Source organism: Dromaius novaehollandiae, chromosome 6 (assembly GCF_036370855.1).
Source record: "Dromaius novaehollandiae isolate bDroNov1 chromosome 6, bDroNov1.hap1, whole genome shotgun sequence".
NCBI classification, from domain to species: domain Eukaryota; kingdom Metazoa; phylum Chordata; class Aves; order Casuariiformes; family Dromaiidae; genus Dromaius; species Dromaius novaehollandiae.
This window is the reverse complement of record NC_088103.1, coordinates 12401664-12429583: the sequence shown is the minus strand read 5'-3', so window position 1 is coordinate 12429583 and position 27920 is coordinate 12401664. Positions and strand designations below refer to the sequence as shown.

The 27920-nt window shown below is 37.7% G+C and overlaps 1 protein-coding gene across 4 annotated transcripts; it reads left to right on the top strand.

Annotated features, from left to right (window-relative positions):
* The first annotated feature begins 71 nt into the window (after positions 1-71).
* On the top strand, positions 72-27920 carry LOC112997083 (solute carrier family 22 member 15-like). 4 transcript variants are annotated; one of them, XM_026122919.2, is made up of 12 exons: positions 72-237; positions 2136-2282; positions 6288-6420; positions 7899-8063; positions 9695-9824; positions 11745-11966; positions 13893-14033; positions 15811-15896; positions 20079-20187; positions 24302-24374; positions 24844-25002; positions 26231-27920. In XM_026122919.2, the coding sequence occupies exons 1-12, from the start codon at positions 148-150 to the stop codon at positions 26255-26257; spliced, it is 1482 nt and encodes a 493-aa protein (XP_025978704.2). In that variant the 5' UTR covers positions 72-147; the 3' UTR covers positions 26258-27920. The 4 variants fall into 4 exon arrangements, with proteins under 4 accessions (XP_025978704.2, XP_064369749.1, XP_064369748.1 ...); XM_064513679.1 differs by lacking the exon at positions 7899-8063; XM_064513678.1 differs by lacking the exon at positions 13893-14033.

Below are 27920 nucleotides of genomic sequence, written 5' to 3'. Positions count from 1 at the left end.
CCGTCTGCCTGGTGCTCAGGCGCCTCCGCTCCTCCCGCCGGGGCGCCCCTCTGCCGTCGCGGCCCGGGGCAGCCTCGGCGGGAAGCGGCCGGCCCAGAGGCGGGACCGCGCGGGGGGAGGCGCCGGGCGGCGCGGCGCGGCGGGGCAATGGCCCTGGAGCTGGAGGAGGCCTTCGGGGCGGCGGGGGAGTTCGGCGGCGGCCAGCGGCGCCTCACCGCCTTCCTGGTGCTGCTGCAGGTGAGGGGCCGCGCGCCGGCCGCTGCTTAACGGCCGTAACGGCCCGCCCGAGGGAGGGGCGACGGCTCGCGGGCCCGCGAGGCCTCCGGCCGCCACCGCCGCCTGCAGGGCGCTCGCTGGGCCTGCCCGCCCCGAGGGGGCGCGGCGCGGCCCGGTGAAATAGCGGTGCTGCTCGGAGCCTTGTACTTCATTTATTTATTCATTTACTTGCAGAGATTTGTACCTGGGCGCGCGCTTCGGTTTGGTTATTCGCGTGGCCACGTTCGCTGGGGTTACGGGCTGGTCCCGCGGGTGTAGCGGGCTTGGCACCTGCCGCCCGGCAGGGCCCCAGGGCGGGCCGGGAGGGATGTGGCGGGGGACAGCGTCACTGCCATGGCCGGGCTGGGTCCGCGACCCGCAGCACAGACCTCTGCTCACCTCCCTCCGCTGTCCGGCTAGCGTGTGAGGCTCCCCTTCTTCCCCAGCTTGTTTGGGGGCTTGAAGGCTTCGGTAAGGGTCTGGGAGTCCCAGCTGCCCCCGCGACAGCCCCGCGCACTGCTGGGGCCGCTTGGGTGGTGGACGCCGGCTCCTCCGCTGTCCCCGCGGCCTGCACCCTCGGCCTGCTGCGCTGGTGTCGGCCGTGCGCCCCGTCACCCCTTCCGCCATCGTCCGACTTTGCACCCTCGTTCAGGTTCGCTTGTGTTCGAGAAGTTCTGTCTTGTCCCTTTTGCAGGGTGTTTCCAAACCTTTTTCTGGCCTAATTCACACTTAACTTACCAGAGTTATGATCTTTCTGTTTTCTGTATTTTTGAACACGTATTCCACTTTTTGAAGGCTGCTTTTCAGGCCTCTGTCGAGCAGAAGGAAATGGCATCCAACTGTGCCAGCTGTTTTTGCACACTCTTACAAGACGTGGTTTGCAGGGTGCTCGCTTTAACTGCTGTCCACACCCCCACGTGCAAACACTTACCTGCTCAGACTGTCTCATAGTTTCTTCGTAACTGGCTTTCTCATGTAAGTGCAGTTCTGTATTTTGAACTAAAATATTTTTTTGTAAGGGAGGAAGGTTTTTTTAAAGCTTGCCCCTGCAAGAATGTTCCAGGTAAGCGCAATATAAGACAGCATATTAAAATAAAAATGCAGTGAATCCAAATTCACCATCTGAAGATATGTGGCACTGTGAAAGAAGCCACTTCTGGATTCAGAACTCTTTCACTGACAATGAAAAGCTGAAAACCACTAAGACTTGCATATGCTGAAAGGATAATTAAAAATAAAGTCGCATATAAAATCCAGAAGACATTCAGAGCTTCTTGAGGTCCCTGGGAAGAGTAAAATTCCTCATAAGGTGTTTTTTGTTTTTAATGAAAACCCTTTTCTTCCTTATTTTCTACTTTTCTAATGATCAGGTCAAGCTTGTATCTCAGTCTCTGCAGTGCAAAGAGCTAGCAGAGATTAAAAAAAAATAGTTTTGGATTTCTAGCAGTCCTTTGACTTGTCATGACAACTTATATTCTTTGATTGTAGCAAGTAGAATGTTAGAAGTTAAGTCTTGGTCTTAGGGGTTAGATCTCAGCTGTGCAACTATGACAGTTCTTAATGTCTTCCTTTTCTATGCCTGGCTACACAACAGCAAAAGAACAGTTTGAAGAACTGTGGAACTGGGAGAAGGTCTGCAAAATGAAACTTTCACTGAAAATCCACCAGTAACTTTGGAGTAGTAGCTATTGCTGCTGAGTACCTTGATAGTTCACATCTGTGGGTTTAAACTCATTAAGTTGGTTGCACTCAGTCTGTGTGATGCTGAGTAAAGGGAAATTGTTTATTATTAGCTTAATGAAAAGCTTACAGCATGTCATTAAATGAGGGTGAGCCCCCCTGGGAATTGTCTACAGTAAATGATTGTGTCTTATTTTAAGGTATATGTGGCTTGTCAGTCAATGCTTATTGTGCTTGTGGGAGCTGCGCCTGAGTATCATATTGACCAAGAAGAAGTTCCAGTTAGCAGAGCGGAGCTTGCCAAGCACGTCCATTTTGCAAGTAACTTCACATCTATAGTAACTGAGGCAAGTACTTCTATTCTGCCTAACCATTTCTTCTCTAATTGGGGATTTACGCCATCAGTGCTGGACTCTTACTCATGAAAGCTGAATAGGGCTTAGTTTAGTGTTTTGCTTACGCTATTAAAAATTATTGGAACCCATCCATCTGGATCTCTTATGTTATTTTTTTAATCTGAAAGTATACAATTCTTAATTTAGCTTTCCTAGTATAAGTCCAATATTTAAAGTCATTCAGTTTTGTTAAGTTTTCTTTATGTTGATAGTTTTTTTTGTTGTTGTTGTTTTCAGTTTTCTTTACCTTCAGATGTTTTTGAAAATCATTACTAATGACAGTGATGCTCAATGTATTATTTAACTACAGTTTAACTCTGGAATTTAGTATGGGCTCCTTCTAATGTCTGTTCTTTATCAAGGAAAAGATCAATTTGTCACATCTGAGCAATTTGTGCTGTGCAGTTAATCTTTGCCATGAGTTGCATCATGCTCTCAAAGATGCATCTTAGAGTAAAACTATTACAGAAGTTGAATTCATGCACCACATGTCTAGATATTTTTGTGTGTGGTGAGAGTAGGAGATGGAACAGATGGAAGTTTGTTGAGTGAGACAGAAGCTTGACCTTTAATCCTAATGCCTTATGAGTCTTCATGTGAAAAGTTGGGTTTGCTTTTTGTTAGTCCCTGGGATATAATCACTCAGGCAAAGGCAAGTGATCTAAGCATCTTTGCCAGTGCCAGAAAAAAAAAGTGTGGGTGGCTTGACTTTTAGTATAAACTGTCAGGCTTCTGCTGATTTGTTTTCCTGGAGCAATTGTTCAGTAAATTTGCTGAGAATGGTTAGTGTTTAGCATGGCCGGTGCCCAATTTTTGCTTTCTTCCCATTATCCCAAATGTAACTGTGCAATATTTATCTTGGAAAAATGTAATGACTAGACATGAGAAGGAATGATGCAATATTGGATCATATCCTCTGTCAGAAACAGATTTTCTTCATTAGTATGTTTTCCAGGATCACTCTTCAGTTTCAGATGGACAGCAAAATACATGATATGTTACAGTGTTTAAATTATAATCAGAAATCAGCAAGGCTTTAACTAATACTATATTTTTAAATACTGAAGCAATTGTCCTTGTTTTCAGATGATATAGTAATTTTCAAGATTCTCATCCTCATTCTATTTTCCTATTTATTTCAGTAACTATATTCTTAGTTTTTCTTTTTTTTTTGATTATATTGCTAATTTATTCTTTCCATGAAATCTTTAGATGCTCGCCAATGTATGTGTGTGGTATTTGGTGGTTTTTGTTTTGTTTTTTTTTTTGTTTTGTTTTTTGCACTAACAGTCTGGTAACTAAGTTTCAAACCGTTTGGTGGATTTAACCAATTGAGAGGACGTCCTTTTGGGGCTAGTAAAATTGTTAATGCTTTGTTGGTAAATTACAGCTGGTTTTGACATATTTAGCAAGTTCCTTGTATGCTAATAAAGTAGATGCATTCTATAGAACTCAGATAAATATATTTTGCATAGATTATTATACCAGACTTGTTAAAATGAGTACCTTCCAGTGAGGTATCAAAAAGCACAAGTAACATCTCTCAAACAATCTTTTCATTTGCCCTTTGCTGGGGGGGGGGGAGGGGGAAGGTGCTTTTCTGGACTTTATTTCCTTTATTTCATTGATGCTGTGGAGTTTAAACAGTAAATATTTCCAGTTCTGTTCTGGCTTGAGGCCACTACTCTGTTCTGTTGTGGAGCTCAGCAAAACTCCAGTGTAGCTGTTCAGTTCTGGTTCAAGAAGAAATCATCATAATCTGTTTTGGCCTAATTAAGATTTTATAAGTAACAGTTCAGGCTCAGTTCATGGCAAACAATTGTTAAAATTGCTTCTTGGATTGGCATCAACTCAGTCTCCTGCTTTAGATAACAACTGATAATGCTTGAGAAGGTGAGATTAAGAAAATGTGTCTTGATTTTTGGTGTAAAAGTGGTCCTTTAATTTTGAGAACTTTTTTTTTTTACTATAACCACATGTGGCACCGTAATGTCGTTTTGTCCCTTTTATCAACCTGAAATGTCCTTTAGACATGAGTTTGTGATGTGTATGCTAGGGAGGACTAGAGCCGAGAAGGGGGACTTAAGCCAGCAGTACTCTGCCTTGGAGAGGACATGTTGTGATATTTTTATATTAGCTGAGGGACAAGGATTCATGGCCAGGAATATTTTATTTTCTGAGTCCATTCAGAAAGTTAAGAAACCGTAAGTTTAGGAAGCTACATCATTATCCACTGTAACAGGCTGGAATTTACTATCAAATGGGGATATAGTAGAAAACAGCTACAAATGCTGCTGTGCAGTTTACCTTCACAGAGTATCCAAAAATCCTCCAAAATTTGGGAGTATTGTAAGTGGATACATTTTACTAAAGGAGGCATCCTTCAAATGCTGCAACACTTCATCCTGCCCCCCAAAATCTGCTGTGTTGCACAGGTTCAGCTTTCACTATTTTTTCTTCATGCATGAGTAGACTCCTTCCAACTCTGGGTCATTTTGATATTTTTATGATTACATAGGGTAATGGATGCATCGAGCAACGTCTTATCTGTACCATGCCAACATGCGAGTCCAGATAGATTGAGTAAAAGCATGTGATTCTCAAGACTGCTGTAACTGAAAGTTTCATTAAATTCCTAATATTCTGGGGGGATCTGTATTAATTCAAGGCTAACACTTGAGGGCTAAGGCCTTACTCTCTTGCACAGTATTTTGGTCATGTGCCTTCTCCCTGGAGTTACTCTTTCACTTTATAAAAAAGCAAAGGGAATTAGCCTCCTTCTGCCTTTCCTGTTTCCCCAAAGAACATTCTATAAATGTTGTTTAAAAAGTCAGCATGCTGTCTTGGTGTGAATATTGATCCATTTTTTTTCAGTGGAAATTTTCCCAGCATATTTCCAGTAATTATTAAATGTTCGAGTAAAGCTTTATATTGAATTAGTTAAATTCTTTGCTTGGAAAATCACTTAAGATTTTCAGATTACTGTCCTCCCCCCCCCCCCCCCGCCCCCCCCAAATGTCATCAATGTGTGTAACCTCAACAGTGCATTTTTGTGAATGTTGATTTTTTTCACTGTAGCAGGGGGACTGGACAAGTCTTCTGCATGCCTTGCTCCATCAAGAAGTACTTGATTAAGCTCCATTCAGTTTTCAGCCTACCTGGAGTTCATTTTCCTCTCTTCTGTGGAACTGTCAGTTTTTGATTATGCTGCCTCAGTTTAGCTTTTGGATGAGGTATATAGTACATCATATAAAGAAACCCATAGTTTGTTTCTAACCTTTTTGCTTGGTTATAAATTCACATGTAGAATGAAATAATACAAGTATCAGTGAATAGTTCTCAGAGTTCTTAAAAGCAAGCCTTTTGTAGGACACCTCTCCATAATGCCCTCCGGCTTGTCTTCAACATTTGAACGTACACACAATCAAGAAAGGGCACCTGGGGTTATTCATGTCCCCAGAAACATAACTGCTCAGCATTAATGCTGCAATGGTGAGCATGCTTTATTTTTTGTTAAATTCTATTAACTCTTTTTTGAAAAACTAAGCTTGTTGAATCTTGAAATGGCTAAGCCAATAAAAATTCAATCTTTCCTAGTTTTAATAATGTAGAATAAGTTACTTTGTAAAAGCTTGGTAATTGGGACAGATTTTATTAAATTTATAGAATTGAAACCTAGCATGTTTAATATATTATAATGAAATTCCTTGGGGAGGGGTAGAAGAGAGAGAGAGATGGGAGAGTCTATATTGGGGGGGGGAAATCTGTCAGCCTACCTGTCGAAATTTGAAGCTTTAGTTAGATATAAACTGAGGAGTGGGAAATGGCAGCAGCAGAATTTTGATAGCTTGCTTTATTTTTGAGAAGACTAACAACTTGCTGTTAATAGTTTTAACAATAGAGAAAGTGGTCATTTTCTGTTGTTGTTTGTTTTGGGGTTCTTTTTGTTCTTGACAGTGGTACCTAATTGAACAAGAAGCCTACAAAGTGGGTCTTGCATCTTCCTTGTTTTTTGCTGGATTGCTTATTGGAAATATCACATTTGGCCCTTTGTCGGATAAACTGGGCAGGAAACCAGTTTATATATCAGGTAAGACTATTAAAATGTTTTTTCTAAGTCTTCTATTTGGAGAATATCTCTGTTTCCACTTAACAAAGCAAGGGCTTTGAAGTCAATTAGTTTTCCCCATTTCGTTTCCTTTTTTTGCCTGTGTTTTGCATAGTGTATTAGCTTAAAGATATTTCTGCAAATTTGATGTTTTATTACAGAAACCTAATTTGTTTTCTTAGCCAGTGAATGATACAGCTTCACTTTCGGGGTTTTCAGAAATGTGTTTATTAGAAGTTCTAGAATGTGACCAGGTGAACAGTACTAACACAAAGGTCTGAAAACTCTCGTGCAAAAAAGATGAAAAATACGTTTTCTTTTGTGTAAAATATATATAGTCTGGGATCATAAACTTGAGATAAGCAAAAAAGCTTCTGTGCGCAGAAAGCAATGTTTTTTTGTTTGTCAACATTTTTTAAGTTTAAAATGACGTATTATATTCTCCTTTTGTTTGGAAGGATAAAGCACTACAACCCTTAAAAATGGATAGTGCTAAAGATATCTGATGCATGATGTTGTTGTTTAGATTATTGTAATAGGATCTCAATCTTTTCAAATCTAAAGGATACATTTTGTAGTATTAGAAACAATCAAGTGAGTCAGGCATGAAGAGCCCTGTTTTTGGTTGCGCAAGCAACTTTTGTTTAACCCTTTAGTGTAGATGTCATCTTCCGTTTTCCTATTCTCTGTTTTTGCTATCTGTAAGTTGTAAATAATGGTGCTTTACCTGTCCTGTACTCATGCTGTGTGACTTACTGAGATTGTGAAGTCCTCCTTGAGCCTCTAAAAGCTCTTTCTCCAGTTTGTGAGAAATTGACCCTGCTATGATTCAACTTTTTGGATACCAAACCTCTAATGCTCTCAGTCCAAGCTAAAATAGGTTCTTCAGATGCTGCTAATGGTTTAAGTAGTCCTAACGATCTGTAGAAGTATTTCACTGAGTGGAACAACGCTAAAACTGGTTATGTGTATACGGAGCAGCGTAGCGTTTTTATCCTTGTGGTCACTGGAACGTCAGTGAAGAAATAGCCTGGTTTTGATATAACTGTACCTAAAAATATGAACACAATGCTGTATTTAACTGGATCTGAAGCACCCTACTGTGTTGCCCCCAAGACAAATAACTCCCTGTCTTAGGAACATCATTTACCTAAGCTACTTTAGAGTGAGTAACTCATGTCTTGGTGGTTTATTTCCCAGCTATGTTTGCAACTAAATGGTCTTTGTTTAATGATAACATTGTCTTAAGGAAACTTTCTCTTTGGAATTGCAGACCCCAGGTGTGTGAATTGGAGATGGTTGTAATGTTCATGTTATGTGAGTTTAGAAAGCCAAACATGAGAGAGTAGAATACCATAGAATAATCACTAGAGTGATATAATTTACTGTGCTCCCTGCCTATCTTCTGAGTTCAAGCTGCATAGAAGAAGTACTAATCATATTTTATTCTCTCCCTACAGGTCTATTTTTTGATGTTGTTTTTGGGTATGTCACAGCATTAGCTCCGAATTATGACACATTTGCAGTTTCACGTTTTTTTGTTGGGATTGTGAATGGTGGAATGGCTCTTGTGTCTTTTGTCCTAACACAGGAATATGTAGGAAAATCATTTTGGTCATTTACAGGTGGGATTTGGGAATATTTAATCATTACTACTGTGCAAAGTATTGTTCTTATACCTTTTTAAATTCTTATGTTTGTATCGGATGAATTCAGGTTATAGCATGAGTCAAAAAAAGTGATGCTGTTTCATCCAAGTTCTAGTTTCTGTGGCAATGTTGCCTGAATATGGAAGACAGGATCAGGTTTGTCTGATAAACAGTGAATCTCTGAGGTCTTTAAATTAGCACAATGATTCCTAAAACTTCCCAACTTGTGGACTGTTTCTTTTAAAATCTTTTGGCAGATCCTGCCAGCTTCTGATTGATGCTGTATGGTATCCTGGGAAAATATTCTTTAAAATAGTCTTTGACGTTTCCCTGCAACAAAAATGATTTAGTGCCTGCACAGTGTTTTTTTTGGTTGGTTTTTTGTTTTCTCTTGTCCACTGTTGGATGTGCTGACCATCCAGTATTTTTAAAGGTCCTTCTCGGTATGCCACCGCCAAGACTTAAAATAAATTTAACAATTATTTGTCATACGGTTGTAAAACTAGAGTAACTCAGACTGTAATGCTCTTTTGGCTAGCACAACGCGGGGAAAAATTTGTTCCATATGCAGATTTATTGTGGCTGTGAGCGTATTTCTCTCTCTGTTCTTCAGTTATCTCATTCTACTTTTTTCTTATTTCTTTTCTGAACTCCTGGGGATATGTGAGGAGGTTGTGGTTTGGTTATAGTTTTCCACTTCAGCTTTGTTTTTCAAGTACTGAGTTTTCTTTTTCTTCTGGGGTCACTTTTTTGACTCACGTCACCTTTCTCTCCCGCCCCTCCTTCCCCCTCGCCCTTGTTGTCTATCTTGGCTCTCCCCAGCCTTCTTCCCTGCAGGGCCGGCCTCCTGATGGACCGAAGAGAGACTCTGTTTCCTGCAGCTTGTCCTTTTAGGTGCTTTATTCTAGTTCCTCTCAGCAGTTGATAAAGAGGTGAACAACTGATCAGTGGCTGAAAGGAGGAGGAAGCTACTGAACGCTGCTCAGCAGTGTTAACGAAGCTGTCCTATGCGTTGGCTGTGAGCTAGGCTTTATGTGCAATAGCTGAGAAGTTCTGGGTTAGTACTAGATCTCCTCTAATAGTCTGCAGAGAGTTCACTGCTAGGCTTCTGGGATTGAAATTGACCCCATATTTTTAATGTTTTTATTTATACTTGTTCATCAGAAATTTACTAAAATATATCTCTGGTTTGCAGCTCTTTTTCATACCTAATTCAGTCCTTGCATTTTTATAGCTCACTTCCAATTTTTGTTCCAGCCTTCTACCCCTATTCAAGATTACCTTAATAGACTTAAAGAAATCACATCATTTCCCTTCCTGTCCCCAGATCTTTGGTCTGTAGGTTCCTGTTCCTTTCTTGTTGTTGCCTGTATACCAGCCTTTCTTCTTAAGGGTGTGAGGAGGGGAAGAGCTAATATTCTACAAAGGCATTCCCCATGAACGTTGCATGGTTTGCTTAAGCCCACTGGTTGACAAGTGCCATAAAGGTACTTTGAAGATTTTATTGCTATTGTAATTAAGTATATCACTGCTAGGAATTTAAGACTTCTATGTATGTGTTTTTGCTGTTGGTTTCTGTAGTCACCTTTTTGGTTTTGTGTTTTCAGGTTCGTTAACTAATTTGACATTTGCAGTTGGCATTGCTGTTTATGCACTGCTAGGTTACTGTGTAAGAGAATGGCGCTACCTTGCCTTGGTATCGAATACTCCAGGAATCATCTTCTTTCTTCTTTCTTTGTGAGTGGTTCACATTCATTATACTGATAAAGAACAAGTATACATTGATTTCATAGTTACTTTTTTTTCCTTGTCATCATCCAAAAGGGTTGGGTTGTGAGCAAGGGTGATTTTTCTATATGCTTTATGAACCAGGCAAGAGAAAGTCATACTGCAAAGCCCTGTAATCAGGTTAAAGTGAAGTAAGCAGTTCTAAGTGAAGCATAAGGTCAGGATTACCCAGAAGAAAAAGCTTGTGTTTCTGCACACTGTTACAGTTGTGGCCAGTGTTGCAAAGAGCAGCTGCATGCCAGCTGTCTAATAAAACTTGCTTACAAATCTGCTTGGGGAAGGGGAGGCCTGCCAGAGGCCGTGAGCTGGAGCGTTAGCCAGGAACACTGCCTTCTGCCAAGGAAAAGGTTTCAGCACTTGAAAAGTTTTGGAAGTGCTCCTAGAGGTTTTTGTGGAGTTACTTTTCATGAGACAAAAGAATGCAATAGGAAATAAATGAGGACTCTTGGGATTGCCTTTCCAGCTGGGTACTATATGTATCCGCTTGTTTTTAAGTGCCCCTCCCTGCTCCTATGCCTGTTGTATTTGGGTGTTCCTATTTAGAATTCCTAAATAGACATTACTATAAAAATGGTTATGAAATACAGCAGTATTTAATGAATTGAAAAGGCTAGCTGTTGTCTGGCCTATGTTGTTACAAAATATTCTTTTAACATATCAAATAACATACCTTGTACTTATTATCAGCCAGAGCTGTAAGAGGAAATGCAGAGAGCTATCAGTGTGGTAGGTTGTGTTCGTGATAAAAGAAAGTCTAGCATACCATATAGGAAAAACGCAGCTTTTCTGATAAAGATACACAGATATATACTCATAGGGGTGTGCTTGTATACCCACATTTTATATATATATATATATATATATATAAAAATATATATATAAAAATATATATATATATATATACACACACATATATGCGCACATATCCATGTATGTATATTTAGATAGGCCTGCTCTTGAAATGTGTTCTGTTAAAATAATATACAAAGCCATTATTCTCATAGTCAACCAAGCCTCTGGTCTGGGGAGGTAAATTCTGCATAATATGTTTTTCCCGTATGGTATTGTGTTTCTGATAGAAATAGATTTACTCCCCCCTATATATATGTATGTATGTATATAAAAACAAAAAAAAAATTGGAATCCTTTGAAATAACGAAAGTGTAGTTTAGTTGTAAGGCATATATCTGAACAGTCTCTGGAGTACCAGAGGAAATAAAACAAGGTTCAGTGAAAAATACTCCATTGTTTTATCGTTCATATGAAGTAGCATTCTCTGCAACTTTGGGGAAGGAGAGAAAATGGAATCACAGACTGAAGCTACGGTGAGTAAGGGTATTCTGATTATACTTAGGAGTAAATGTTCTGAAAGTTGTGCAGATAGAGATCAGCTGGTCCTGTAGCCTGGCAAATAATTCCACAACAAGGTTTTGTTTCTTTCTCCCTTCACCCAGGCTCTGAGCCTACCTTTAATGGAAAAGTTTGAAATAAACCTTCATGAGAACAAAGCTTTGTCCTGACCATTAAGATAATTGGGATTTGAGATGCTCCCTGGGTAATGCTAGGTAGTGTTTCATAAGAAGTCAGTTGAGCAGAAGTCAAGGTTTAGATTTAAATTCCTCTCAACTTGAACGTAAGTGCTTTGTCATTGTCTCCAAAAATGACTTTATAAGGTTGGCTGTATAATATTATCAAAGTATGTGAAATCTAGTATGCAGAGCAGTGCAAATAGAATGTTTTTCTCAGGAATTTGTATTGGTACTAATTTGTTGTTGTAAATTCCTGTTCTGAAAAACAGGAAGATTGACTTAATGCATTGTTTATAGGAATCGGCTTTTCATCATTGATTTTCTTTTCTTTTCTTGTTAGTATGCTCCCAGAATCACCAAGATGGCTCTATTCCCAAGGGAAAACTGCAGAAGCTGAACATGTGTTGCAATATATTGCTCTTGGTAATGGAAAAGAGCGATTGAATCTAAAACTAAAACCAAGTGCAGGAACTCTGAGAAAGGATGAATCGACACCTGGTATCTTAAACTTAGTAAAACACCCAGTCCTTCGGTGGCGAACTGTCATACTGATGTACATCTGGTATGTAGTAACAAGATGCTGAGATGGAATGAATGAGTCAAACATGAGGAAATGATTAACATTTTCATCCTTTTCATTTAAAAATGTTGCCCTTGAACACTAAATTGTAATTTTGTCAGTTAATGATAGCAGACCATAATCATATGGAATAGTCTGTTGTAAAGTTGATGCTTCATTATTATTGCTGTTACATTTTATTCTTAGTATGTTACTTAGAAACTTCTTCAAAACCTACTAAGAATTAGTCCGGTGACAACATAATATTTACTCTAAGTGACATGGAAAGCTGAAGGAGAAATTGCTGAGAAAGTGTGTATTCGACCGAGCGTTAGGAAGAAGAGGACTACACTGATTAGACAATAATGGTGTAGATCTAAAATAACAGCTAGTATGTATTAAAAAATAAATAAAAGCCCAAAGGCTTATCACAGAGATTCAGTGGAGGAAAACACTGGGCAAGATGCAACGCAAATGAGAGAGACTTACATTCAATATTGTTTTGGGGAAAAAAAAAAATCACCCCAAGGTGGAGGAGCAGGTAATTATAATATATTGTCAGTATATGGCAGAACAGAGGGAACAACCTATGTTTGGGGTGGATGTAAAGTTGGTTTTTTTTTTTTTTTTTTAGCTGAAGCCAGTTTGGGGCATCTGTTGCTATTATCTGTTTGTGGAATAGCTCTTTTCCAAAATGCCATGAAGCTTTCCCTTTAAAGTTCAGCATTACACTTGAGATATTTGTCAGGGTATAGATGGGAAAATCAGTAGTTTAATATGTTGGGTAAGTAGAGATATGCAGGACATTGGCACAAGTGACAAACATCATTGCTAAATAAGACCTTTCCAGCAGTCTCTTAGACTCTAAGTTGCTGCTAGGTAAATATAAATAAGTGATTATGGCAATGTGGAATTACACTATGAAGGCATTTTCACCCTCTGGAAAAAGTCACAGTAGTGTTGTCTGCTGTCACAAAGCCTGTTAAAACATATGCACGGAGCTGTTGGAATAGCTCGCAGCTATTCTATCACCCAGCTTTGTGCTCTTACAGGCACTTGCAAGCATTTAGACAGCACTGATGAGCTGTGACTGACACACGCTGTACTTCTCCCTGTAACAGGCAAAACTTTCCTTTTCTACAACATGTGCCCCAAATTCTGCTCAGACACAGTGTGAGCTTGCATCCATTAGCTGATGTCTTTTCCAGTGCTTCTGTGACTGCACACTTTTTGTCCCCTAATGTCATACTGTCTCTGTCTGGTTAAGGCACAAGCCGTCTGAACTGTAGAATTCAAGACCCTCAGCAAGGCAGTACCAACAGCCTTTAAAGCTCTGACCACAGGAAACGAATGATTAAGGCTGTTGGAATTCCCTTTTTTCAGTAAAGGAAACTAGTAGGGAATTGGCCAAATGCCTCTGCTATATAGTGGCCTTTCCAACACAGCACTGATTTTACTGGCCTGGGGGTGGGGGTTTATTTCTTTCCAAGGAAAATGTCAGGTGGGAATAGGCTTCTTTGGGAAACCTACCCTAGATTTGGGGAAGACACTCTGTGTTAAACAACGGCTGTATACACCACTTTCTTGCACAGAATTGCTTTGCAACAGTTGAGCATGATCTGAGTAGAGTTACGTGTCTTAGATGTGCTAAATAATTTAAAAAAAAAAAGTTGTTAATAGAAAACTCGAAGTTATGCTGTGTGCATATATAAGCATTCTTTTTCAAGAAGTTCCTTTGTTAATTTACATAGGAGCTATTCTCTGTCTCTTCCCTTTTTTTTGGGGGGGGGGAAAGGGGGATAAGAGTTCTCTTCCTAGTGTGTAACTCAATGTAACTAATATATAACGCAATGTAACTTAGCTTTTAAGTACTATCTGAGCCCTAAAGAATAGTTATGTTGGTAATCTAAATTCTGTGGTTATTTCTAGGTATGTCTGCAGCTTTGTGTACTATGGATTAACTTTAAATGCTGGTGAATTAAGAGGAAATCTGTATTTAAATGTGGCTCTTTATGGTCTTGTAGAAGTTCCAGCATTTCCTCTCTGTATGTTTTTCATTGAGAAATCCTGGTAAGAAAACTTATTTTCTAGTTTTCTGCTTATATTTGTAGATAGCAATAGAGAAATATCAGTAAGATACTTTACTGTTCTTCGAGAACAGTTACTACCTTGGGGATTTTGTCAGCTCTAGGGATTTCTGCAGCTGATACTGAAATGGGAATCTGATTGTTCTACTTTTTCCTTTTTTAGTTGTATTTAGTTTTTGAAATATTCAAGAGCTCAGCTTTTCAACAGGGGTAAAAAGGTTTGGTAGTCTTTATGGAGAATGTACAAAAGTATCCTAATTATGTAAGTATACATAGCTTATATATATCTTGCATATTTTGTTCAGAATGGTTTATTTTTGTACAGCTTACCAGCCAACTGCAATTCAAAGCAGTTTTCAACATTCTTAACGTTTACTGGAAGCTTTCAAAGAAAAATTTGAAGTGAGAGTGGTTCAGCTTTCATTAAGGCAGGAATGGTCAGTGTCCATGTGTGTTCATACTTTTCACTGTATTTAGAGGCCACTCATTATATGGGTATTTATTTCCAAAGACTGAATAGTTAGTCCAGAGACCCAGGGCTATTTGGGGCTTCATTTAATCATCAGTTTAAGTATCTTTGAAATAATACCTTGGTCTCATTGAGGTTGGTGGCAAAAAATCCTATTTACTTCAGTAAGATGAGGATGTCACCTTTTGAGTTTTCTTGGCAGCAAAAGAAACTGCCAGCTCTGTCAAGCTCAAAACCAAAACCAACATCCCCCACCCCGCTCCGTAGAAACCTAGGTCAAGGGCGTAAACTTAAACTGCAGACTGCACAAGTTCTTTTCTACATGTTCATCCTTTCGTAATTTACAATTTGTTTGACAATTTTTTGTTTGTTTATTAAAGTAAGGGTAGACAGATTTACATGCTTAATGCAAAATAGAATGTGACGGTCAGGTCAGATGATCAGGTTTCATTTAGCTTTAGTGTACAGTACCTTAAAGTATAGCTTTTTATTACAAAAAGATTGAAAAGATCTTAAATATTGTATATTGTTATAAACTAGAGTTTTTCTTCTAGTATGGGAAATTGTTAGAAATAACTGAGAGAGTTAATGAAGTAACAAGCATATGCAGTATTCTTACATGAATGCAACTTGTTACTACTATCCTTATTTGTAGTCCTTTGCAGATACTTTTGAAATTTGAAGTGTAGCAGATGTGGAGATGGGTTGGTGTTTTCCATCATTTCTACTTTTCTTTTATTTCAAAACACTATGCAGTAGAACTATCTTTGCTCATTTCTGCACATGTATACCAGTAGATGAAAAAACATACAAAAAACTTTATTTTTATGTAATAACTGCATATAATAATGCAAAGTTATATAAGAGAAATGTAGATTAAGAAGCACTGGAATTAAGTTTTCTTACCCAATATTAATTTGATCTTTGTGTGTATGCCTACAATACTCTTCTATCAGCAGGACAAATTGTCTCACTCAGTACAATGAACAGAAAATTTATGCGCATTCCTGCTGTGGAAGTAGGTGTGGTCATCTTTTCAAGGCTAGAAATTCAATAGCTTACAAATCAAAACTTTGCTAGAAATAGAAAAGCTTTTGCGGTAAGACTTATATAAAATCAGAAAAATAAGATTTGAAGCAGTGATCTTGGTGAGTAGATGTGTAATTGTTACTGATGCTGCTGTGTACTTCAGATGGCCTTTTACAGACAGATTCAAAAATACTGAAGAACTTTGTTTCCATCTTTATCCGTGTGTGGTTTTTTTTTTTTTTTTTTCTTTTTTTCTTTCTAGGTCTGGCAGACGAAGAACTATGACCTCTTTTCTGGTATTTGCAGGATTTGCTTGTATACTTGCTCTGTTCTTACCAACAAATGCTGGTAAGTATGTATTGCTGCCAAAGTACATATTTGTTAATTAAAAGCTGAGAAAGCGAAAAGAAGTAACATTACTTCTTGACTGAGACTGCCAGAGCCTTAAGGCCTATCAGTTTGTACCCCTCTCTCTATTTCTCTCTCTCTTTTTCCATAGCTGGTCAGGGAGCCAGTGGCCTGTCAGTATTGCTTTAAACTTCTTGTGGGCATAATTTGGCCCTGAATAGGACCTGATAATTGAACAAGTTTCACTCTGAGCTCTTGGCTCTTAGAAGGTCAGACCAACCTATCACGTTCCATTTTAAGTACTGACGTGATGTGATATTGCTATTAATCACTTTACCTTAAAATGCTAGTGTCTGTAGCTAGGCTGCAGTGCAGTGTGATGTTAGTTTAACTGGATCTTGACAGTTTGAGATGCCAAGCTTTACATTTGTTTTGATAATATGTAATATTTACAGAAATGGGAACTGCGGTTTTCCTGAATTAGAGCATAATTCATCATTTAGTACAAAATATAACCAAAAAACTGAGAAAGCTTTTAAAGAACTATTTTATTTTGTACTTAAAAACTAGAAATGGAGGTCAGAATTACAATATGGAAGCTGTTGGAATAGCAAGAAGCTTGCTGCCTTTCTTAATTTCATCCTGTGTATTGCTGCATTATGTAGTTTTGAAGACGATTCATACTGACAGTGATCAACAGATTTATTTTTTTATAGTCAGTCCCTAATTTCTCAACGACTCCCTAAAATGTGTTTATGTGGTTGTTTTTCTTTTTTTAAGGTTGTTTAGGGGCCTTCACAAATGTTTATATTTCTTTTGGATTTTCACTCTTCTTTCCATTTCAAGTACAGGCTTTCTATACTAATATTTATTTAAGCTACTGAAAAATTTTGTCTGCACGAGACTAACAAATATAAGTGGCCACTCTTGACTTGTGTTTTCTTAGTATCTTATCAGTAGAAATGTTTTAGGCTTAACTTTTTTTTTTTTGACCCAAGAGCAACAGTGATGTGATCACAAGGTAGGCTCCTATAGGTTGTGTCTATCCCTAAGAGATATAAATGCTATCTGGCATCCATTCAAATTGGTCTCAAAAAAGTCTCAGGAAGAAAAACAGCAGGAGAGAAAATATCCTGTAATCCTATTTGCCATGCTTATGTTAATTCAACTCCTCAGACACTTTGTTGTTCCTTTTACTGAAACTGTTTCTTCTTTTGTTCCAGCAAGTTTACTCTTTGGACTTTTCATTTAAAAAAAAGTACAAAATAAAAGCAGTGATGACTGATCAGTATAGGATAATAATTCTTGAGGAGTTGCTAAATTTCAGATAATTTTCTGCCTTTTTCAGTTGAGTTGACTTCAACCCAGTTAAAATGTCTGTCTTTCCTCTGTGGTAAGAATAAAGCTGGTTCTTGGCCCAGAATGATGTGTGTCAGTTAAGTTGGAAGAAATTCATCTCTGAGTATGACGAAGATGAGCCAATTCCCTAAATGAAATGGGGATTGTTGCATCTCTGATCTGACCCTCATATTACTAAGGAGAATGCTTCTTATATTTGTCCCAGTCTGTGTTCTTTAGAGTGATTGACAAGATCCTTGATTTTATTACAATGGATTTAAGATTTTAATGAGATACTGGGCACTTCCACCTCGTGTTCTTAAGCTTCACATGACTTGGTTTCTAAGTAACTCAGTTAATTTGCTAATGAGAGTCTGATCCAGGTCATCTCACCTGTGGAATAAGCCAAGTTAGAACATTTCAGTTATTAAAGATGTCTTCTGAATTTGAGACTAAAATCTTTGAATGGTTAAAGAAAAAGTGATAAACCCCCTCAGCTCCCTTTTTATTGCTGAGAACTGATGAATTAATTTATATGAATATCAGACTGGAAGATGCTGACGGAGAGTGGCAATGGCTGGGAAATTAAGCTGTAATATTCTTTTCTTTCAAAAACTGCTATAAGCCTGAAAATATCTTTCTTCTTTTGTGTCTGTTTTATACAATAGCAAACAAATGGCAGCTCTAGCCTAGGGATAACTAGATTCTAACTCTTATTTAGGTTTACGTGGTTGTACTAAACATGGTAATCTTAACTTATTTTTTGACTTTCATTGATTTGCCTTCCATGGAAGGGACATGGTGTGTATGCAGAATGAAGAAAACTTGTAGTTCTTTAAGTGAGTTTTGTCTCTGCATTTGTTGATGTCAGATACTCCTTTTTATGTAACAGAAAAGTGGAGAGCTGCACTTTCTTGGCTGGATATTTTCTGAAGTAAATCTAAAGTCTCTTGTGTTTCAAAAGTGCTGTTTAAATGAATGTTTTCTCTTAAAGATGACAACCAAAATGCTAATCTACATGATGACATTGCAAATGAGACTCTTAATGACATTGACATCAATACTTAATCGCAGAGTAACTCTTGTTATAGCAGCTCCTCAACATCAGCAACACTTACTACCTTTTTTTTTTTTCCCCTGTTTTACTTCCCTAAATTCTGAAGATCGGTTAATGGAAGAATTTCCCTTAAAAACTGAACTTAAATACTTGCATTTAGTAAGAACTTGCAGCTTTCTTCTTCACCAAAGTTTGAAGCAGTTGCCTCTGTGTATACTGTTTCAGACACAATTCTGTGCATGCTGTTGCTACTAGACCTTCAGGCGAAAGGATCTTAGGCAAAAATATAACAGAAGTACTAAAGATTCTGCACGGACATGTTTTGCTGGACACAGGGAATGACCTATAAATTGTTACCAGAATCGGCGTAGGAGAATGTGCGTTCCTGCTTTATGGTATTAATTTTACATATGAAAAGAAAATCATGGAATATTGTGCAAGAGCTGCTGAGAATACATTCCAAGACTCAGGAAAATATAACAAGTATGTCTTCTAGCTTACACAAGGAGTTGATGTGCAGTGAATTTCTAGTGTGCTTCTAATCCTGCATTAATTCCCGATGCGGACAGCCATTAGTGTCCCCTGAGGGAGGGAATGCAGAGATGAAAGTGCACTTTAAATTCACTCCCTAGCTTCTGAGTGCTAATTTCTCTGTCTAGACAGACTCTTTCTTCTGTTTTGACAGTGAGAGCAGAACTTCCCAAGTGCAGTAATACTAAATTTCTAATGTATGGATATTCAGCATTCAACTTAGGCCTTCCTGAGAGGGAAGCAGTATATGAGTTTTAAGGTGCACTTGAGATTTACAAATCTTGTCTTCATTGCTTCATGCTTGGGTGATGAAAGAAAAGGGGTGTCCCAGTAGAACTGAGGTCTGGGTTCACACCTTTGCGGCTGGCAACTCTTACCCAGCGAAAGGAGAGCTGGGATGAACAGACTGTATCCATTTTGCATGAATTACAGAAATACTGCAGAAATCTATCACACTTAAAATCAAGTTTCTGGATTTTAGTTTATGTACAAATGAAATTTCTTCTGTTGAGATAGGATCTGACTTGATCAGATGAATGGAGTTGAAAACATTCAAGGGCGACATTAAAACAAAAACAATTGAGAAGCAATCAGATTTTCCATTATTTAATCAGCTTCATTTGATCCAAACCAAAACTTACTCTGGACTCAGTGTTGAGGACAAGAACATATTTCTTTGGGACTCTGAAAGAGCTACACTCCTGTTTAGTCAAACGAAAGATTGTCTGTTAACAGACTGGGCTCTGCATTAGCATTTGTTCTTCTCATTTACAGAACTGCTGCATTTTAAGTTTCAAAAGGGTGTCTCTGGAGAGCAAATAAGCTTTAGACATGAATCAATTTGTATGGTTTTAATTTAATAACTTAGCCTAGAAGGTTTTATTGCTTGTTTGTTCTTGACCAAAAAAATGCAATTACCTTGTAGGATTTTTCTGACTATGGAGCTGTAAGCCTTAGCCCTGCCTTCTAGAACTGTGATAATCTTAGATTTTCTGAAAAGAAGTGGAAAATTTTCTTGGTCCTAAATATAACTATCTAATGTATTCCTTCTTTACATTAGTTTTAGGATGTTTGACAAGAAACATGAGATGATGTTCGTGGTTAATTCTTGTAGTTGAAAAAACATAGACTAAATATTGTTTTTGTGTGGTAGTCCCTTAAAAAGGACTGGATGATATCAATGTTTTCAACTTTGTATAAAAAGAGTAAGAAAATAGACTATTTATGCTTACAGTTCATTTTGTCTTTCCTGAAAGGTTTGCTCTTCAGCCCCACTTTGTTAGCTTTGTGTGGAAAAATGATGGTCAGCGCTGCTTTCAACATCGTGTACATTTATACTTCTGAACTCTACCCAACAGTACTGAGGTAACTTAGCAAGGCTTGTCCTTTTCACACATGGTGGTACTGATGGCTGGTGTGCTTTAATACTTACCTTTATTTTTACCTGAAATACCAGTACCAGTATGAGGGGTGTTTTTTGTGTGTAATCAAAGCAGATGATGTGCAGTTTGCCAGGGCTTGAAATTGCTTCTTATGTTAGTCACATGTTTTGCATTGATTCGCTCTCCGGGGCTGTTTGTGGCAGCTTTCACTAGGTCTAAATTCAGAATAAAAATATAAAAAACAACCTTCTTGCACTACGATGCTAAGTGCAGTATTTTTTGTTTCTGCTATTGATTTTGGAAGTAAAATTACTGGGTACAAACCCAAACATAATGCTGCAATGAAAGTGTATGCTAACTTAATTATAAATATAGAATATTCAGTAAAGACTATTTGCAGTGCTTCCATATACTTGAATCTCCCATATAATTACTGTTTATTGCTTCTTGAAAAATAAGTACTTTTACATATCTTTGTAATTCATTTAAATATTCATAATACAGCTCATTTAAGAGTTACCATATGGCAGTGACTCACTTGACAGCATTTAATCCATGAACAAGTGGGCTAAAACTTGACTTTATTTCATAGTTCTAATCAACTCTTTGCAAGGTTGCTCTCTTGCTGTCCCAAAGTAAACCTAAGTTAGGAAAATAAAGTACCACACAGTCTTGTTCCCTTCACTTCCCATCTTAGCTCCACACCCTTTTCTGAAGGGTACTCAAAATACTTGTTCAGGAGGAGGTGGCTTCTTCGGTTGGGATTTTTTATTGAGGTTCATGACTTTTCCATATGTTATGGAGGCAAAAAAGCTAGACTGTGAACTCAGTTTTTTCAGTTTCTGTTTTATGCAGTAAAACTTCAGAGAATGGAAGTGCCTTGCCTGTTACTAGGTACTGAGCTTGTGATTCTCAGCAAAGGTTTAAGTTTAGTATGCAAGTCCCAAACATGCTGACTGAAACTGGATTTTGGGGTTTTTGTTTTCCCCAGTTAAACTTTATTTACTGAGAGCTAGGTTTTTTAGCATGTATGTGTCCTTTGAATCCTGTCCCCTCTGCTCTTCTGGAGTTGAGAATAGAGAGAATTAAACATAGAGTGAAAAGTCTTAATTTCTAGGCTTTTGCTTGTTTTGCTTTGTTCTCATGATTCATGCTACTTTTGTCTTCCTAAGTCCTGTTGCTGTTTGGTGCCAAATATGTGACAGCTCAGACCTAGCAGGAATTACAGTAGTGCCTCTGTGTTTGAAATTAGGTGTTTGTGATTAGGGACCCCCCAAAAAAAAAGTTAATCAAAGTGCTGCTGCATTTGAGTCTCCACTGATATTCTGGCACAGAATTAACTGAGAGATGTGTCAAAGATACAGAGTACTAGTGGGGAATAGTGCTAATTTCCTAAACTGTTTTTACAGCTTTATTAGACACCTCTTGTTGAATAATTTAGTAAGCTATTATGTTGGAGATACCGTATGAAAAATCCTCACACATGACAAATTATACATATTAAAAATGTGCTTGATATCTGTCTGGTATTTTAATTAATTGCAAATATTATAGTTTATGCAACAAAAACAGCGATGGCAAGTGGTTAGTGTAATACAAAGCATTAGCACCATCTGGTGGTCTTTGCAAAGCTTTGTAATGATTTTGGCATTCCTGTGACAGTGGAGCTTCATCATGCCATGCGATTAGAAATGGAGCGTTTCAAAGACACTGGAGAGGAGAAGGGAGAAGTCTTTTTTTCCCTGTTTTCTTTTCTTTTTTTTCCCCCAATAGGAAATTTTGCAAGAAATTGCCTTCAGTAATAGCATTTCTTGTTTAAACCTACTTATTACTTTACAAATGAGGAATATGCTTGCCTATCTATCATGCTAATTGGTACATTGAGGAATGGCAAATACATCTCATGCTAGAAATGGGAAGGTGCTAGAAATGGGTGCATATACGTGGGTTGGGATTTTTTTTCCCCCTATCTTGACATGTCTCTAAAATACCTGCTGGAGTATGAAAAGTTCAAAAATAGAAAACATTATTTTTGAATTTTAAACAGAAAGGAAGTTTATTTTGTAGTGTTTGGGAACAAAAGGTAATCATAGGTCTGGTCATATAGATGGAAAAGAAACTCTCTGGTTTCCCCCCCACCATGAGAAAAAGGTTGCAAAATACAGAGGGTATCCTTATGTGATTGGTAGAATTGGGTTGAGGCCACTGGACTAAGCATCTGAAAACACATTTTCACAATGGTGTGAAAATTCTGTGTTTTCACTTTTTTGCCAATGGTGATAGATATGTTTGTAATGTTTAAAAATACTTGCTGTTTTAATCTGTGGCTTTCTCCAGAAGAAACTCTCCGGAATTTTTTGTGTTGCAGTGCTTAGTGAGCATAGCACTGTTTTAGAGCTCCCAATGGTAACAGCAGGCAGGCTTTTGGGTCCTTGCGGTGCTGAACCACTCCAGCTGGGCCCTGCTCCACAAGCAGTGCAGCCAGAGAGGTGCTGAGCAGTGTGCTGTAATTAGCCAGACAGCTGCAGCAAGGCTAATTGGCTTGAGCAAAGCATTGTGCTGATGTGATTACCTTGGATCTAGAGCTATTTTGGTTTACATTTGTGCAGCCCTGTGCTCTGTGTGGTATGAGCGTGGTTGTGGAGTGCGGTTCGGTAGGTCTTCCAGCATGAGCATGATAAAACGAGATACTAAGGTAGAAGAGGCCGTAGTGAGCTGTTGTGCGGTGCAGCACTTCATAAATGCTTCCTAATCATTCTGGAGCATTAATGCATTTTCTTCTGCTCAGTTACCATGACATTGTTCCAAAAAACCCAAATTCTGCTGGATTCTGGATTAGTTAGATCCTAAGTATTTCTTTTAAAGACTGCTTTCATTTTGCAAGGAATCGAAACAAAATATATTGCATGTATAATCTCCTTTTGTCCCACTCCTCATTAGGATGAGTCTTACGGGGTTTGGGTTGATGCTGCTTCAGCTGAGGACATGTGGATGGCTATTTGCTTTTTCTAAGAGAAAATAGGTTGCTTTGTCTTTTTGCTTTTACACCAAAGTTGCTGAGTTCTTATTGGGTCCTTCCATCATCTGTTTCATTTAACCTATGCAAAAGGCTGTTAGGAAGGGATGTGGACGTGGGTGTTTTTGGTATACCAGTGACCCAGGTCACTTCTGTGCTTGTCTTGTTTAATGCTGTTGCTGTCCTTCAGTGTTCAGGTGAGAGGAAGGAAATGGGGGTGAGCAGGAGGAAGCTCAGCTCAATGGTGTGACTGGGAGTGATCAATTAGAGGAAGCAACTGAGAGATTTTTGGGAAGGGAACGGACATTGTGAGGTTCTTACTGTTAGTCTCTTGCTCACAACTGGTGCTAGTGTTAGTCTTTGAAGTGTCTGCTAAATACCATTTATTAGGAGTGACACAGAGATGGGAAGGCTTCTTGCGTTTGATCAGGAAGTTAAAGACTTGGAGGTTTTTTGTGTGTGTGGGGGGGTGTTGTACCTTTGAAGAGGATCCTGCTGTTTTAACCCATGCTTTGATTGTCATTTAGTCTAGATTAGATTGTTTTAAATTTGTCTGAAAACTGAAGGGAGCACAGAATTCAGCCAGCCCACTTAGTGACACATCTGTCTAGATGTTTCAGACCTCACACTGGCAAATGGCTGTTTTCTGTTTGGAAGTAGGCACTGATTTTTCATCTGTGTAACTTGAGGTAGGAGAAGAGAGGTTGCTGCTGAGGACCTGAGCTGCGAATACTGAGCGGGTTCTTCTCTCCAAAGATCCTGCCAACTTTCAAAATCATTCCCCCTCCACCACGGGAATGCCTGATTATGTTTGCCCTACGTGGCAGGCTGGCAAACCTATCTTTTCAAACTTTAGAGGAGGACTGAATAACAGAAGGTTTGAAAGGGTGCAGTATGCTTTTTAGTAGCTTGTTGTAATAGATCTTGGAGTAACTGCTGGAGGTCTTCATTTTTTTTTTTAAATCCTATTAAGAACTAAAGTATAGGTTGTTAATTTTGACAGTGCCACTGCATGTTCATGCGTGTTATAATTATCTACATACTCTAAAACCGCAAATCTTTCATCCTTTGTTTGAAACAGAAATGCTGGCTTGGGTGTCTGTTCCATGTCTTGCAGATTTGGAGGCATTTTGGCTCCATTTGTGCCATCTATGGTAAGATTGTCTTAATAATTTTACTTTACAACTCAATTTCTTAAATTCTCAAAACGTTTTGCTGATTTTTGGTATGTTTACAACCCTTAAAATCTGTCTTTTAATGAAAAATTAAATTGTGTTCAGTCAGTTGCAAGAATTAATGAACTAGATGTTTAAAAATAGCTATTTTCTTTTCAGAAAGAATCTAACATTCTGTATTGTGTTAATCTGTTAGTGAAATGATTGTCGTATAATGCGTTCTGTGTTGCTAAGGTTTGCTCTGTATCCGAGTACTTCTAGGCATGCACGCTAAAAAGATGATTTTCATAAGAAGCTGTTCCTTGGAAATGACATTGTATTTCTTCATGTGTAATTTTACAAATACATGGATAATTGTATTAATGTGGTTTTGACTAGTTCATATGGATTATATATTTTACAGAGCAGGAAATAATGTTGGGTTTTTACTATGGATTTTTAATTTCAGAAATCTCTTGGTCCCTTTGTACCATTCGTGGTGTTTGGAATCAGTGGACTGTCAGCTGGATTCTTGACTCTCCTTCTACCAGAAACACTAAATAAGCCAATTGCAGAGAGCATTGAAGATCTTCAGATTCCCAAATACCAAGTGTTGAGAAACAAAAAGGCAGAGTGTTTTTTTTTTTTTTTTTTTTTTTTACTCTAGCTTTGCATTATTTTCCCTATATCTTATGCAAGCTATGATATTAGCATATATACTATACTATAAGCATAATGCTTAGTTTGTGCATGAATAAACCTGAGCATGAAATTTCTTAAGCAGTCTTTGTCTTGCACTAAGTGGAGAATTAAATTTATTCCTTTATAAGTTGTTTGGCTCCTTAAAGACCAAAAGGCTATAATTTTTCAGCTGTGTTTATGAAATTACATGTAAGCCAACACTGTTTTGTTTGCTGAAGAAGAAACAAATTCTAAAAAGGCAATCTAGAATAATTGGGAACAATAGATTCAATAACATGCTTTACACTTTTACAGTAAGACAACTTAAAATGTTTCATGTATTAGATTGTGCCTTTTTCTTTGTCATGTTTCATAGTGAAATAGAGTTTAAAGGTAATACATATTTGAGGAAGTGTTTTACCCCTTATTAATCCCCTGGGTTAGAACCATTTGAAGTGTTTTTTTGTTGCAGGTACGCAGTAAGTAAAACTTGAAATGGGAAAAGTTTTGTTTGTTTATCCAGGCAATAAATGTAGGCTTCAAATGGTGTAGCTGGGATGGTTTAAAGTCATACATTATGTCTTTAAGTTTTAGTTTCAGACTGTTGTTATGCTGTGGCTTAGCGGTGCAAAGACTGGAAGCCAGTTTCCATTGTTTGTGTAAATTATAGTAGGAGGAAATCAAAACCTTAACTTATATAGTATTACAGACTTCAGTGTAAGAAAATTGAAACTTACTCAGCTCATGATAAAGTGTGAATTATGTCTAGGAATTTTGGAAATGGCTTCATAAAGTATTAGCTAAAAAAAATATAAAAAGGATTTCCTGTAATAGCAAAAATGTTAACTTAGAAGTACGCTTAGTATAGGTATAAAAGAGTGCATATCTGTCTTTACAGGCTAGCTTGTTAATTGTCTAATAATTACTGTACGTTTCTTTGTCAGTTTAATCATATTACAAACCTTTTATGCTTACAGTAGTCTAATACTTAGTAATCCTGTAATCAGTTGAAGGGTGAGAAGGAATCATTTCTGTGCTTTTTTTAGAATTCATTTTGCTAAAATCATTAAATCAGTGAATTTAACCTTCCAGATTTTGTTAGCCTATACAATTGGACAGGAAAAAATAAGACATATAAACTGTTTTTTAATATTTATTTCTCATCTGTTTGACAGGTAAACCAGTCAGAAGAAAATACTTAAGTTTCCAAAGACCTCTGTGGTGAAAAATAAAGCCTCTGCTGAGAAGATGCTGTAGCAGTTGAAGGGCAGAGTCCTGATGTGTCCTGATACCAGAGTGGGAATGTCAGAGCAGTTCATGTATAATGCCATTTTCAGCATGCTGAACAGTTTTATTTGGAGGCAAATTGACAAGATAGAAAAAATTGATCAAAGCTTGTGGAAAAAAGAGGTGACAAATCTGTGCGTTAACTTATGGCTTAAAACCACACTTTGGATGTTTGGACATTTTTATGACTTCTTAAAATAATGAAGTATTCAATTAATTTATTTTACAAAATATAATTGTTAACTTCAGATTAAGCTATGATGTTGCAGTTTTAGTGATAGGTATAATTTTAACTTTAGGTGACTTTATATATTCAGGCAAGCTGTAATTGTGAAAATTAAGAGCACTCTGTAAATGCTAATCTTCTTAAGAGGGTCTTTTGGCTTTAAATTATGGTATACCTCACAGTATGAAGAGACCAAAGATTTTTACAGGTTAGTATGTCTGTGTCCTTAGTATGTCTAGCATAAGAAACCTAGTCAAACTGAGCAGGAGATCTGAAAGGAGAATAAATACATTTTATTGTGGGAGGAAGTAGTTTTTTGATCCAGCTATATGTGAAAAGATATGTAAAGTTAAAAACAATACTGTATTGGAAAAATGTCAGGTTTTTGAGAGAGGGAAAAATGTACTTGAAGGAGGGGATGAGTACTTAGTCAAAGGTTGCTGAGTTCTAGCTGTGCCTCTGTAACTAGAAATTATCAAACATTAATCATCTCTCTCTCTCTCTCTCTCTCTCTCTCTCTCTCTCCATATATATATATATATAAATAAAATAGAGAGAGAGAAGAATTTTCCCACAATAACTGGAAATTTCAGCTGTAGGAAAAAAGTTTGGTTAACAATTAATATATTTATGTTGGAATAGATGCATCATGAATGTTGCGGTTCTTGATGGTCGGTACAATGTTTTTTATTAAAAAGAAACTTATTAAATGTCTGTTATGAACTCTTCTTTCACCAGGATGTTTACTCAGGCTTTTTGAAGAATATTTGCATCATTTTGATTTTGGCCCATTATTTAATGCATCTGATGAGAAAAGGCTGAGGAAGGCCCCTGCATTTTGAGCTAGTTTCACATTCAGATAATAATTTTGCAAATTAACAGGTACCCATGCAAGTGCGTGAGCATATACATACATGCACACATACATGTATATATGTATACACAGATTGCTGTGCCTAGATGGTTATTGAAATTTGTATTGTGTATGGGTGTATCCGTCTGTGTGTGCTTTACAAATAGTCTCCAAGAGATCAAAATTAATTGACAATCAGAACAGCATTTGGATGATGTTGCATAGTGGTGGGCTGTGTATGCATTTACTTAACCTCTGGGGCTGAAGTTTGACAACCAACATACAGAATAAGCTGTAAACTTTTATCTTGTGATTATTGTTTATTCATCATTTTTTATCATACTTCATTTTTGTGAGCAGTAGAACAGAGCTGATAAAAGTTTTTTCTGAATAATATTAATACCTTCCATTCCATTAACATTTATAACCATAGTGACTAATTATACCTCTTCAAAGGATAATCGCATCAGCTGGAAATAGTAAAGACCAGTTTTTGTTA